The 15,040-nt window shown below is 44.1% G+C and overlaps 1 protein-coding gene across 1 annotated transcript in view; it reads right to left on the bottom strand.

The window, feature by feature from the left end:
* The window catches only part of PIEZO2 (piezo type mechanosensitive ion channel component 2), a 286,729-nt gene extending 282,104 nt beyond the window's left edge, over positions 1-4,625 (bottom strand). Inside the window, exon 1 of the mRNA XM_071456986.1 lies at positions 4,367-4,625. Within this exon, the coding sequence (XP_071313087.1) occupies positions 4,367-4,430 (64 nt within the window). The 5' untranslated portion in view covers positions 4,431-4,625. The remainder of the gene's footprint in view (positions 1-4,366) is intronic.
* Positions 4,626-15,040: the final 10,415 nt, after the last annotated feature.

Below are 15,040 nucleotides of genomic sequence, written 5' to 3'. Positions count from 1 at the left end.
CTTTAAACATGCAATTTAAGAAGCATTTTAATACCTGGTAATGTAGTAATTCAGGTATTTCCCCCTCAAAAGTCTCATCAATATTTGTTAATTTGGGGATAAATATCACCCAAGCATCATGGAATCTACCTTTTCCTTCCAAGGCAGAACACAGACCTCACTCCCACTGAAGCACTTCCGGCAGGTGAATATATGTACTTTTGAAAATACTGTAATGATTTAAGAAATGTTCTCTGCAACATATTGTTCATATCTTGAAGAGATGCTAATTCTGATTCATTCAGTATCATTTTCATGAGTACTGGTTGCTGAAAGGAGAAATAAAAGAAATAAAATGAAGAAAAATAATTCCTGTTATTTACCAGGAGTTTAAGCATTTGGCTCAAAGACAGTTGTGAATATTTCCAAATAATATCTGAACTCTGTCATCAAAAAAACTCTGAAGTATTTTATTTTTATCTGCCATTGCTTTCAAAACACTGATACCTGCACTCAACCCCTCAGAAAACTCTTAACTTTCTAGAAGCTTCTACAACTCTGAGTTCATCTGGGTCAAAATTCAAGAGTTCAGAAAGCAAGTGTAACTTCTGGGAAGCACTTGGCCCAGGAAACTACCTCACTGAAGCCCATTTGCTGATAACACACAATCCAACAGCATCAGTCAAAACCCAGAGAAAGCCATCCTCTGGAAAAATGTCCTAAGCATTTTTTCCCCAGCACCCCATTTCAAAATAACCATATTGGGCTTAAGAGAAAACTAATGAATTGTGTGTGAACAAAAACAATTAGAAGCAGTATAATTAAAAACTGTTATTAAGCCAGCTTTGTGGTTCAAGTCTCTGTAAACCAAAGAAAGCAATTACCAAAAGATTGCTCTGATGCCTTACTTCAACACGAAAAATCACTTCTTGCATTTTTCAAGTACATATGAGGAACAAAAGAAGACAGATTCACAGCAAGGCTCAAGCTTTAAAAGACAAAATGCATAAAGCCCACTTTTCAGCACCAGTGCCAAAAGCTCCCTCTCCTCTAATTTGTTACTTGTTTTTTCAGCATTGTACTACTACAGTAGAGAAAAAATATCACATTGTAGTAATCACACTGAAAAAAAAAATCCAATACAGTACCCAACTCTCTCAGTCTTATTACCAAACACACTACTTTATTTGCAATAAGTTTCACATTACTCTAAGTTACTATCTCAACTCTAGGATCACATTGGACTGAACATAAGATTTTTATCATGAAAATAACATGACAGGATCAACCTTGAAATCATAAGCCCACAATAAGCTTTTCAATCTCCAAAGCCTTCTATTTTGTGTGTGTTAAGTTTCCTGTCTTTATCAGACACTCAAGACCCGTCATTCTTGAGCTTTAAATGGAGGCTTACCTGCACAAGATTAGACTTCAGTGCTACAGATCTGATCTTAAAAATTCTTACAAGCAATTGTGGTTTTTTCTCAGATATGTGGTACTGATCAGTGCCTGGAAAGTATTTCATCCCAGCAAACTCATATTTTTTCATAAATGCAAACTAGCATTAGTATTTATTTTAAAAGTATGTAAACTTAAAGTATTTCAGGTATTAAGACTTAAAGCATTAACCATTTTAACAGTATTTAAAGAATCCATTTTCAGCTTAGCAGATGTGTTAGTTTTAATGATTTGCCACAGCTGCCACTGCCCTCCACATACCTGGTCAGGGCTCTCCAACCTCATTACTTTCTAGTCTTAAAAAAAAAAAAAAATTATACCATGATAAGAAACTGTAGTAACTGAGCTTATTAAAATCATACACAATGGATTCTGAACCAAAAGAACTCTGCATTTCCATCCTTTTGGCAGTGCCAGACACATTCACTGCCCAGACAGGGGCAGGAGACACAAGAGCATCAATCTCTGAGTGAGCCCTTGCAGCAGCTTTTCAGCTGCGGATGTAACCTCACCGTAAGTCACACAAAAACCATCACTCTAAAAAGCCTTTTCCAGAAGCCCATGAAACACTTCCTTGATGCTTTGAAAAGGAAGAGAGCACTGGCTCAGGGATAACTCAGGTGCAGACACAAGGTAAGTGCAAGAGTGAAGACAGCTGAACTGTGATTTTCCTCCTAGTGAGGGCTCTGCTAAGAGTTTGTAAAGGGGGAAAAAATAACACCTACAGACACAGTAAACTAAGGTAAGAGAAAAGCTGTTTGTCCACTTACTAATTCCTCTCTCAAATCCAGCTGTACAAGATCACTAGGTCCAAACCCAAAAGTTCCACAGTGGGAGTTCTTTTTCATAGTGAGAACGGAAAGTCCCTCGTTCAGGTTTTATCTTTCGATTCGTAAGATTTATGAGCATAAGCAATTCATGACAACATCAGTTCTCATCTGTGGAAGTATTACTGCAATGCGAAAGTACTTCTGCATTACTAAATATCGGGAATATGGACAGCAAAACCACTTTATCTGAACTTGTTTTGATACAGAAGGAGTCTGAGCATTTGACAGAATGATGCCCCTCCTATTTTAATAGCACAGCAACCTATTATATAATGAGAATAATACTAAAAAAAATTCACCTAATTCATTTCTTTGACCCACAGGTCTTTCCAGTAAATTCATCCTCATACTTCAAAGATCCTTCATAAATTTAAAGAAAGCACGGGGCCTGGCTGATTCCAAACAGGGAGTTAGCTCTGTGACTAACACTGGCCTTGAAAGACCTGTCTGACATCCCCAGCCCTCGGCTTTGAGAGCACCCCACCGCCTGCCCCCATGCATTACCATCCAGCTCCTCTGCACACAGCGTTCCTGCACACCGGCCACCACGGCACAGACACCTGGTGCACAGGGACAGCCTTAAATCCCCTCATCTGCTGCCATGGATCAGTGGAACTGTGCCCTTCCCAGCACCAGTGCTGGCCACCCAAGCCTAGGGCTGCACCTGCGGGGAGGCCGCAGGCTCTAGAAGGAGCAGAAAGCGGCTGCTGGTCTGAAAAGCTGCCTCCCTCTCATCCCTCATACAACCGAGCTAACAACACCCACCACACACACGGCCTCAGGCAAAGCGACGGGGAAAAGTGCATTTTCACTGCCAGGCCGGAGGGCTGCACACCGCGAGGCACCAGGGAGCGCCCTGGGTCCCGCATGCCTCCAGCGGGGCTGAGGATGGGACCCGCGTCCTCCTTCCCGGAGGAGAAGTCGGAGGCAGGAGAGGGCACCTGGAACAGTGTCGGGCAGCTCCCGGGCAGAGTGGAGGGAGAAATGCGGAAATAGAGAGGCGCTGGCCGGGCCACCACGGGGTTAGTCAAGGGCAAAGCCCCGGGAAGGATGCGTGTTTCGGGGGCCGCTGGGCAGCGCGGTCCTACAAGGACGGCGAGGCCGCAGGGAGGGTGGGAGTCGCTCCCGGCAGCCCCGGCTCGGCGCCCGCTCCGTGCGGCCGGGAAGGGGCCAGCGGCGGCCCGGGACCAGCCCGGGGGCCCTGCGGCTGCCCCGCAAGGTACGGCCGGCACCGCTCCGCCGCCCGCGGAGGATGCGCCACGTCGGGCTGACCATGGACGGGTTTCTCTCCGCGCCGTGCCATTCCTGGCTCCCTTCCCCATCTCCCGCCCCACAGCCCTGCACCGCCCCGGCGGGCACCAGCCCCGGCCGAGCTGCCCTCCGCAACCGCGGCTTTCGAGGCCAGCCCGTGGTCCTGCGATCTAACGGGCATCGGAACTTCTGCAGACTTTTTCCGAATTGTGCGGAGAGCACTGATTAATATTAACATATTCACCCATTGCTGGACACCACAGTTCTCCATCCAAAAATAATTAGTTTCTTGGATGGCCGCCCGCTAAGTAACGGGCTTTAATAGACTGAAATTTCTCTCTCTCAAAGTAAGGAAAATCTACCTCCTGGAAACCTCTGTAAATTTGGGAACTGCTCCTTCTGAAAGACGCTCACTCTTCCCTTTACAAAGTACCCCCGAAACCCTAACACTGCCTGCAGGGCAAACCCTGAATCCTCCTCTCTCCCACGCCTTGCCCGAGGATGCGGGACGAGGCGGGACTCGGGAAAGCAGCGGCAGCTGTTCCGAGCGAAAAGCCGCGGAGCCCCGCACGCCGGTGCGGCGGCCGCGAGTACCCACCACACGTGGGAGCCCCGCAACCCCTCGCGGACCGCAACGGCGACAAAAATTAATAACAACGGCAAACATATAAGAAATTAGGGGCGAGTTACGAAGTTTAAAGTTTCTTGGAGAAACAGCGGAACGGGGAAGATGCCACGAGGAAGGAGAGCGGAGCATCCCCCAAGCCGGCAGCGACGGCGATCCCACGGCCCCGGGACGCGCACCCTCCCGGAGACCCACGGAAGGAGGGAGGGACGGAGGGACGTACCGGCAGTCAAGCACACGGGCAGGAGCAGCCGGAAGGTGAGCCCGCACACCACCTCGCTGGCCATCGCGGCGGACGGGGGTCGCAGCCGGCCGGCCGGCCGGAGAGCCGTCCCTCTCTGCGCGCCACCGCCGCTCCTAGGGCCGCCCGTGAGCGGAGCCGCCGCGGCGGCGGAGCATCGCCCGTCCCCTCCTCGCCTCAGCCGCGCCGCCTCACGCCTCCCGCCGCATCCCGGCGGCAGCCCATGCAAGCAGCGCCGCGCCGCACCCCCGGCCCAGAGCACGCACACGCCCGCCCCTCCGGGGCTCCCCCCACCGCCCTCCCCCGCTCGCCCGACGGCGCGGGCCCAGCCGGCGGCACCCGGGAGCGCCCCGCACCGCGCCAGGGAATTGCCCGCGGTGCGCCCCGCCCCGCCCCGCTCCGCGCCTCCTCCGCCCCCGCCCCTGCCTGCGCGCCCCTCCGCCGGGACCGTCCTGCCACCGCGCCGGCTCCCCTTCTGCGCTGAAAACTTCGCCGGTTTTCCCTAACGCTTCTTTTCGTGTTGGTTTTGGAGAGGGGTGCTAACAATTTTTTCTTTCTTCACTTTTTTTTTCGTTTAAATTTTTGTTGTTAACAGGGTTTTTTCTTGATTGGGGAGCGGTTTTCTCTAATCTGTTCACTTTCCGGCCCTCCTTCTTCTCCCCCCCTTCCCCCTCCCCTTTCAGCAGCACATTTAGGTCCGCAAGAAAATTGTCGCCTGGAAAAAAAATAGATCTCCGGTGGCTGGAATGTATTTGACTTTTCTGGAAAGCTTTTTACCCTTTAAAATACGGTGCTGGTTAGAAAATGCTGTGGGTTTAAAGGGACCGCTTCAAGGCCCAGCTCGTGTGTCCCTGTGCGTGTGCTGAATGAACCTCACAGGCGGGGTTGGAATAGCGATGCTGTAAAATATAAAGTTATTAATGTTGTTATCAATACAGGTAAAAATGTGTTTCACTTTTGGCAATGTATTGCAATGCCTCGCACTTAAATGATGGAAGTTTAGACTGCACATCCTCTTCCTGGGGGCAGTGCTTTAGGTAACTTCACACTGGGTGAAGGACCTCAGCCCTTCCTCCTGGTGAAGGACCTTATCCAGTCTCACCTCAAATGTAAAGAGTCCTAGATTTTGCTCTTGGAAGTTTTGTTTGAATGTTTGTTTTGGGATTTTTTTTTCCTCTTATAATTACTTAAGCATATTTTGCTTTCCTATGCTTTCTAAAAGAAAGTATTTTCATATCCTTCTTGCAGAGAAAAATAATTGCAAACGTGAACATGACTCACAGGAAAGTATAAGGGGTCTTTTAATGAAAAAAATTAAAACTATGTATTTGGGGGGTTCAAATGACAAGTGTTGAGCCATGTAGACATCCGACTTTTGTTTTATGAATAATGGCAATTATTCAGATACTCAAATATTATGTAATGTGCTAATAGAATCTGATACAAGTATATTTGAGAAGTAAAGAACTCTAGACTTAGATATATGAAAATGCTCAGGAAAGCTAAGAAAAACCAGCCACAGAGAGTAATTCCATGTGCCTAATGAGTCTGATAAAAGGAACCCTATCACCAGAGCCTAAGCTTCCTCTAAGGAGGTACAGTCAGCTCACAGGCAGTGTGTGGAGTAAAATGTAACCTCTATCTGTCTTTACAGAGATTGTAAGGAAGCCCCATCCTAGCAGGATGAATGTGACACCTCGGTGTCAGGGCACAGCCTGTGGAGGTTGCTCCCTCCCTCCCCAAATTCAGGCCCAGTGTGGCTCACCCACACATCTTGACCACGAACCAAGCCTGGATATGTGATTCTCAATCTTCTGGCACAGGTTTCTGTGCACATCAATCTTTGTGAATACACCTAGTGATGGTGTCTGTAGGTGGCAGAACACTAGGATCAGCAAGTACGTAGTCTGCTAAAGCGGCAGATCAGCCTGCGGTAAAGTTAATCCCAACATTGTTTTAAGACCACAGGATCCATCTTAAAAATTTTAAGTTTCCAAAGAAGCTTTCCTTGCCTTAGAGGCTACAATAGTAGTCTCTGTGTGTAGGATACACGCACAGCTGAAACATTCTGTGCACTTCGGCAACACATTTTCAGATATTGACTGGGTTTGGGGGGTTTTGTTTTGTTTTGTTGGTTTTGTTTTGGTTTTGAGTTTTTCAAATTAGCTAAAGCCAGGATTAAGTATTTATTGTCTTTAGAGTAGAGTTACCAAATTCATTACTTCAGAAAGCATTGGTTTTATGCTAGTGTTTGGGAATTAATTAGCCACTTTTCAATACTTTCCATTCACACTGTATGAAAAGAGAAGTTTCAATAAATGCATTGCGTGGCTCCTTACATTTTACCAGACTGTTCATCTACTGCAAAATCTATGCAGCCGCAGTGCCACCTTTTGGCTAAAACATCTTTCGTGTAAGCAACAACATCACTTTCCTGCAACTGCTGGGAGTTAACTATTTGCATACACAGAATTTTGAGAGAACAATGAAACATCCATTGTTCAACCACACACCTCTGGAGTGGTAGAAAGCATAAAGAAATACATGAAGCCTTACCAAGAATTGTGTACACCTTCTGTAGCTCAGCTGTTGACAGAAACAATAAATGCATTAACTTGAAAATTGGAGAAGCACTTTAGCCAGCGTGGAAGCAATAAAGCACAGGACTGACTTAAATTTAGAAAGAGAAACTGAATTAATGGGAAAAGTGTCTGTTGGATTAAGTGTACCTAATAGAGAGCAATGGTTAGAAATAGGCCAGGAGGTTATTTAGCTAATTCCAGCTTTTTTAAGTGACGCAAAAGCAATTTGAATATAAAGCAAGAGGTTTGCTTCTTCCCTAAAGACATACAACTTACTGAAATCACACTGTGGGCCACACAGTTTTCCTCTTTCCCTCTGCAAACCACAGGAAATTGCCAGTCTGTGTGACTCCTTCAGCATCCAGTAAATGTGCTAGCAGTGGATGTAGCTATCTCATCACCTATCAGCATTTCTTTCCCTTGCTTTCAGCTACCAGGATCTCAGCCCCCCAGATGTGTAACACTCACCTTAGTTGAAAACATTTTAGCACTGGGGAGATTGATGAAGCCTTAATAAAGAGTGGGAAGAAGATCTTACTTTTATAAAATAACAAACCTCAGCCATGAAAATATTTGCTCTACCTCATCTTGTCACCTTTTCTGTACTGATAACTTGGGGGGTTTTTTGAAAAATGTTGTTCCCACTCCATCCAGTAGGCAAAATCAGTGGCAGTGAATTGAGTAAGAAGCCAAGAGAGCTACTGGGAGGGAAAAAGTCCAGAATGTATTGTGTCACCAATTCCACAAGGTAGAATATAATAATTTAGAATTGGTGGTTGAAGTTGACTGTATTGAGCTGACTGTCCAAAACAGTGCTGTTCAGAAAAACATCTTCTAATTGCCTGAGCTGTTGTGTTTGTTTGGCTGTTTGAATCATGAACTCATGCCTTTGTTCTAACAGTCAGAGACTCTGAATAATATAACAAGGGCTTGGCTATGGATACATGTGTGTGTATATATATATATATATACATGATCACAATCCATACAGTTGGCTCACTCCATAAATGAGTGCTAAACTAGCTGAAGAAATAAAACTCCTCTATATAAAAAGGCAGCAAGGCATTAAGTTCCACTGAGAGGCAGGAGAAGTTACTGAAGCCTTTTCAGGGCAGTCACTGCTGTACAGTGCTGGTTTATATTTGTTATTCTTACAATATGAGAGTCCTGCTTTGGGGACCTGTGGGGAAGGAAATGGCTTTAACATTTGCAGTGATGATTAACTAGTGTGTTATGTCTCTTGATCCATGCTCCCTAAGAATACATGAAAACATCCTGCTCCTCGTACCTATTCTCCTCCTGCTCAGTCCTGTCAGCAGCTGGGGGAACAGCCTGCAGTGGCTCACCAGGAGTCAAGCAATTCAGTTTTTAAGCTTAGTTCACATTCACCTCTGACTGAAACTGTTATTGTTCTCTTTCAGCATGGAGTTCAGTTAAACTTCAAAATAATATTCTACTTCAGTTCTGGTTCAAGAAAAGTTAAAAAAAAAAAAAATAAGAGTTCAAGCTGATTTTTGGTTCAGAGTGAGTTTAACCAAACTCCCCAGTACCAGCAGTAGTCAGTAACTATTTTATCTTCCTAAATTATGAGCTTGTCTTGCTTTACAATAAGGAAATTCATTCCACTCAAATGTATGCTGAGTAGGCATCCTTAGAAATACTCAGCTGGCCCAGCAGAGCAGGAAAGTTTCTTAGGAGCATCCAAATTTCCTCCATGCTTGATATATCTTCCATTCATTAATCCACAATTTCACCACTCATTTCAGATGAAATAGAACTGGGCACAGGGTGTGCAGAAGCTCTCTAAAATCAGATGCATTACCAAAGGTCTGGGGTTTTTTTGCCTCCTAGACTGTGTTAGTGTTCACAACTCGTGTTACAGAGTCTGTCTAGAACTTTCATCTTGCTCAGTAAATACCTATTTATAGAAACTCTTGTTGATTGCTGGTCTTGTTTTGATGGGTTTTACAATCTGATCAATTAGGAAGTATCAAAATGTTATCATCTTTACTTGAGAATAATGTAAAACTCAACAAGAGAGAACTGTCATGTACTCAAGCAGTCCCTGTTTCATCACGTTTTGTAAGACATCAAACCTGGCAGAATCCAAATGATGTCTCAAAGCATCATTTACTGTCTATGCAATTATAAAGGAAATCTGTTCTTGACTACTGAACACTTCCACATAGATCAGAAGTTAATCATTAGGAGCAACATTCATTATGACTGTTAGGGGAAATGGCATTGGCTAGTGGTCAGTGCAGAGGACTAACAATACAGAGCTGCTCACAGAGTGGATGGAAACCAAAACCATCCCTAAGCTCCTCCTGCATTATTTTGTGGCTGCATCAATAACACAGGAAAGCTCTTCCATATCCATTGACAGGAGAGGCTAGACAAGGTGGAAGCTTGTGGGATCTTCACATAGAGCTGTGACATGACATACCTGTGAATTAACTCATATCAGGAGTAAATTTTAGCAATTATACATGAATTGTGTTTGCTCCTTCCAAATCAAGTAATCATCAGCAGGTGAGACACTGTTTTGTTTGCTCACAAGTTTCTTTTCTTGGTAGAATAAGAAGTATAGGATAGCTTCAACAGTTCAGGATTATTAGTACTTTTAATATTTTCCTGATTAGACTATCAGATTTCTGTGATTGCTGAGACATATTATGTCAGGGATTTTTAAGCACCACACCTCAGTAGTGATCAAATAAAATAAAAAAAAAGAAAAATAATTCTAATAATAATTCTAATTCAGCATACATAGTATACCTGCCTGCATGTAATCATATTATACATTGGAAGACGTTTTCAAAAGATTGTGCAAAGTCTGAAAGGATTGTTCAATAAACAATGAACCATGAATTTTCCCCTGCGTGTTCAGAGCCCAAACATGAGCAGACTGTCAAATAACAAACAGGCATGTCACATAATTAAAACTGTCTAGTAAAAGAGCAGAGCTTGTCAAGAGTATTTTTCAGTCTGAAAAAAACCACAAGTAATAAATTTCCTACTCGTCACTGAAAAAGAATTAACCTTTAAGATTATCTGTTTAATACTTTTACATTTCAGGCATATTTTAAAGAAAATTTTCAAACAAGATGGAACAATGCCATGAAATACAATTATTCCTGGTCATGCTCTGTATCAAGATCATTGGTTTGACTATGGATAATTACAACATGACCATAAAGCACATGATGAAATTAAGTGGTTCCGAGACACTCCTGCTCAGATTGCTGTAAACACAAAGCTGTGCAACAGATCTGAGCTAGCTGGAATTAAACCATGAAACATTCATCTGGACTCCTTTGGAAATGGCTGTCAGTGATGCCTTGCTGTGGTGGGGATATCATTAGTAGCTGGCAGAGAGCTGGGCCTTTGCATCACAGAAGCACCGTCGCAATTTACACTTCTGCTGGCGGCATCAGTGCAGAGCAAAGAGAAATGAGGCTGAGCAGATCCCAAAGCATGCTGGACCAAAACCAGAATTCTCTGTGGAGCAGTATAACAGTAAAATAATAGATTTATTACCCAAGTGTAAGAGCAGACATCACTTCACACACCTGTGTTTCAGCCAGAACTCCTTCCTCCAGCTGAGCCTACGCAATCAAGGAAACCACTGACTCCTGCAAGTCCTGAGCTCAGATCCAGTTTAGGATGACTGTGACTGAAATTCATCATTCCTGAAAGCTGGGCAGGCATGCCCTAAAAACACTCTTCTTCGTTCACGTGGGATTCGTGGGCAGGGAGCACTCCCTTCTAGTGAGACAATGAAATGCTTTCAGTCCAATGTCTCTTTTCAGTTTCCCCACATCTTCCACCTCATCCCTCCCTGCCTTTCTGCAGAGCCTACTATTGCAACACCTGCTCTTCTGCAAGGGCTGGAGAAGCTCAACCTGTCCTTTTGCTTCCCTTTAAACAGACACTGAAAAAATCCTTATAAAATCTGTGTGCGTTGTTACCACACCTCAGGCAGATCTGCAATGTAAGGAAGCAAACAGGAATTTCAGGTTGGAAAGGAAAGTAGCTCCAGCAGGACTGTGCTAAGAAAGCTGCTGGCATGCCTTAGCTCAGTCACCTGATGGGTGAGCAGACACACAGTCCTTCACCGCTCCCCTTTTCTCATTTTTCCTGTCCCTCCAGGATAAACGCCTTGAGAGAAGCTCTTAGCAACTAAAGAATAAACTTGGCTTGGAGGAGATGGACAAAATGAGGAAGAGAAGGGAAGGAAATGATTTTATGTTCACACACACATGTGTGCTTCATCCCTGTCTTGGGTAGGAAACAGGGAGTCGAGAAGTAGGAGAGGAAGTCAGCTGATGAATGGCTCCAGGCAAAAGAGAATTACCTGGCAGGGTTGCTCCATACAGCAGTATACATTTAAAAATAATTTTGAAAACTAACTGGTTTGGACAGAGACATCTGTCCCCAGAGCAACCAACAATGGAAAACCAAGCAACAATAATTTTCCATTCCAATGACCAGTGCTATAATTAGATAATAATGCTAGAAATTTAGTCCACTTTGAGGTGAAACAGGAAAGTCATGCATGCTGCCTGACAGCTAAAAAAAAAAAATCCCTGTTAATTCATTTACAGGGACTGTTTCTGCGGTCAGACAGATATTTCTTTAGTAGTGAAAATTCAGCAGCTCCAAAAAATTACTGCTGAACTAAATAGAGAGCTTCATATTGAGCTCTCAAACATCATGTGACACCAAGGATCAGACACCCTACACACATCGTTGGTGACCTGGACAACAGGCATGGACAGTAAACTCTCCTCTAAGCCAAGGAGTCAAAGCTGGCAAAGGACAGGCACATTGACCAGTGTGAGAAAAACTGGAATACCACTGCTTGTAACACTTCTGTTTCGTGGCACAAGAGGAGACAAGTTTGACTTAGAAAAACACTGCCTTCATTCTTAAGAGGAAGAACACCACTGGAAAAAGCATACAAAAGTTACAGAGCACATGACTGGAGTTACAGGATGGAATCCTAATTAATACTTTTGTTAAAAAAACCCTCAATTTTAATTCTTCATTCAGATACCAGTTTGATTCAGCATTGCATTATAGACCAAAAAATATTAACTAAAAACCCTCCAAATAATCTAAATATAATTTTCTCTCTAAGATGAGAGGGAACCAATTCAAGTTATGCCAGGGGAGGTTTGGATTGCATATTAGGACAAATTTCTTCACTGAAAGGGTTTTCAAGCACTGGAACAAGCTATCCAGGGAAGTGATTGAGTCACCATCCCTCGAGGTATTTCAGTAATGTGTAGACGTGGCACTTAAGGACTTGGCAGTGCTGGGTTAGTCATTGGACTCAATGATTCAAAGATCTTTTCCAACTTGAATGATTCTGTGATTCTGTGATTGTGCATTTTCCTATGGTCTGGGGTACAAACTGAGATTTGAATGTGAAATCAATGCAGGCATGTGAACATGGAAAATATTTCAGATCCCACATAAGCATTGCCAAACCTGTTTCATTAAATAAATTAAATTGAAAAAAAAACCAACCAAAAACACCAGACAGAATTATAGATGCAGACCTACATTTTGGTAGATAGTGAGGTTCCTTTCACTGCTTCTGAGTCTTTTAGATTGTTGTCCAGAGATATAACATTTTCCATTTACATTATAGAGAGAGCATAAAAGAAACTTTTTGAATTCATTCTGGGAATAGATCCTTTCAGCTACTTATTGAGGAGTTAGACCTACCCTGGTAGTTCTATTATGTTTTCCCAATAATTTTGTCTTTTTCTTTTCTAATTGTATTTCTGCACTTATAATTACTAAAATCCATCTGAAAATAAGACAATAGTAACTGAACACAGTGTTGAATCTTCCCAGAAAAAAAAAAAAAGGAAATGCGTGTTTTAATATGGCAAGTGGATTCAATTTCTGAGTAGGTTTATTATTCACAACAGGGTCAAGTCAATCTCCAAAGAAGCACAAGGAGCTCCACAGGATCAAATTCAACTGCTGATGTGCAGCCATCTGACATTGTGGGATTCATAAACCAATTTCTTGGTTTTGGTTTGTGTTTTTTATTCTACAGAGAGGTGTACTGGGATTCAGGTAATTTGTGTGTGACAGATCCATGAGGCATCCACCTGCAAGTGGCACAAAACAGGCAAAGCAAGCACAAGTTGTTGCATCTGTTCTAATCCTGCAAGGCTCGAGTAGGGGGCTCCTAGCCCTCAAGCACACACATAGTACCAGTAGGAAGGTCAAAGGATCTGCACCACTACACTTTCTAAAGTGATTCTGCTGCTGCACAGACTTCTGCTCTCAGGGTGACTTGTTTGATAGCTGACGTGGGCACATGTAAAGATTAGGTCTGTGATATGTTTTACATACATGGATATTTTCACCACCCAGCTTGGGAGCCCAGTCTTCCAATAAAGTTGAGAGCTGCAGGCACATTTAGAGGGTAATCCAGAGCTCCTGTTTTGGGAGTGCTGGATTTTTCTCTGAAGGTACTCATCTCTCCCTCCACTAACTCCTTAGCAAGACTAGAGGGTTGGTAGTGAGTCCATTCCTGGTTTACCTGCCTGTTACAGGCTCTTATGAGCAGTAGGGACAGAAAGGCAGCAGGATGCCAGAGCTGCCTTGCTGCTGTGCACAGTGGCATTCTTTACCATGAGGTCATGAGTCTACAACCCAAGATACCTGAGAAAACAACCCTTTTGCATCTTTACCTCTCCTTGGTCAACTCAGCTCAGCTGGAAAGAGAAATAGCAGGGTAAGGGATTGGCTGGATGGACACGGGAAAAGCGTTGTGGTCAATGGCTCTATGCCCAGTGGAGGTAGGTGACAAGTGGTGTCCCTCAAGGCTCTGTCCTGGGACAGGTGCTCTTCAATATCTTCCTTGATGACACAGAGAGTGGGATTAAGTGGACCCTCAGCAGGTTTGCAGATGGCACAAGCAAAGTGGTGCAGTTGGCACAACAGGAGGACAGGATGACATCCAGGGGGACCAAGCTTGTGAAATGGGCCCACAAGAATCTCATAAAGTTGAAAAAGTCCAAGCGCAAGGTCCTGCATCAGGAAAATCCCAGACATGATCACAGACTGGGAGAGGAACTCATTGAGAGTAGCCCTGACAAGAAGGACTTGGAGATTGTTGTGGATGGAAAGCTGGACATCACCCAGTGATGTGCACTCACAGCCCAGAGTGTACTCCTGGCCTACTTCAAAAGCAGCATGGGCAGAGGGTTGAGGGAAATGATTCTGCCTGTACTCCCCTCTGGTGACACCCCACCTCAGCTGCTGTGTCCAGCTCTAGGGTCCCCAGCACATGAATGGCATGGATTTGTTAAGATTCAGGGGAGGGACATGAAGAGGACCAGAGGGATGGAGCACCCCTCCTATGCAGACCAGCTGGAAGAACTGGAGTTGTTCAGCCTGGAGAAGAAAAGGCTCTGGAAGGACTTCATTATGACCTTCCAGTACCAGGGGGCTTGTCAAAAAGGAGGGAGAGGGATTTTTTTATACAGGCAAATAAGTGATAGGACAAGGGACAACGGCTTTAAATTAAAGGAGGGTAGGTTTAGATTAGATTAATGCTTTACTCAGAGGGTGATTGGCAGTGGAACAGGTTGCTCAGGGAAGTTGTGGATGTCTCATCCCTAGAAGTGTTTAAGGCCAGGTTGGATACAGCCCTGAGAAACCTGATCTAGTGAGTGCTATCCCTGCCTGTTGTAGGGGAGATTGGGACTAGACCATCTTTAAGGACCCTTCCAATCCAGGCCATTCTGATTGTATGACAAAAATTAAACAGTAGAGGGCAACAGGTTTTGATCAGCCCACAGCTACAAACACAGTTTAGTTTGGACATTTAAGAGAATTCTTGAATCTTGAGCAAGCTGTCTCATAATGAAAAATCAAGTGGCATAACATTATCCAAGTGTGTCTTTCACCTGGGCAACCATGAAGTTGACTATATTTCTTTGCAAAATTTTGCATGGACTTTCTTAAAATTACATCCTACTAGTGAACCTCATCATGTGACTTGCATTCTTCTCACTTCTTCTGCATGTTCAAGAAAATCCTG

The sequence above is a fragment of the Agelaius tricolor genome, unplaced genomic scaffold, assembly GCF_023055355.1.
Source record: "Agelaius tricolor isolate 1412-34295 unplaced genomic scaffold, bAgeTri1.0.p SCAF_2, whole genome shotgun sequence".
In the NCBI taxonomy this organism is placed as follows: Eukaryota; Metazoa; Chordata; class Aves; order Passeriformes; family Icteridae; genus Agelaius; species Agelaius tricolor.
The sequence above is the reverse complement of the archived record's forward strand: the minus strand, read 5'-3'. Positions and strand labels throughout refer to the sequence as shown.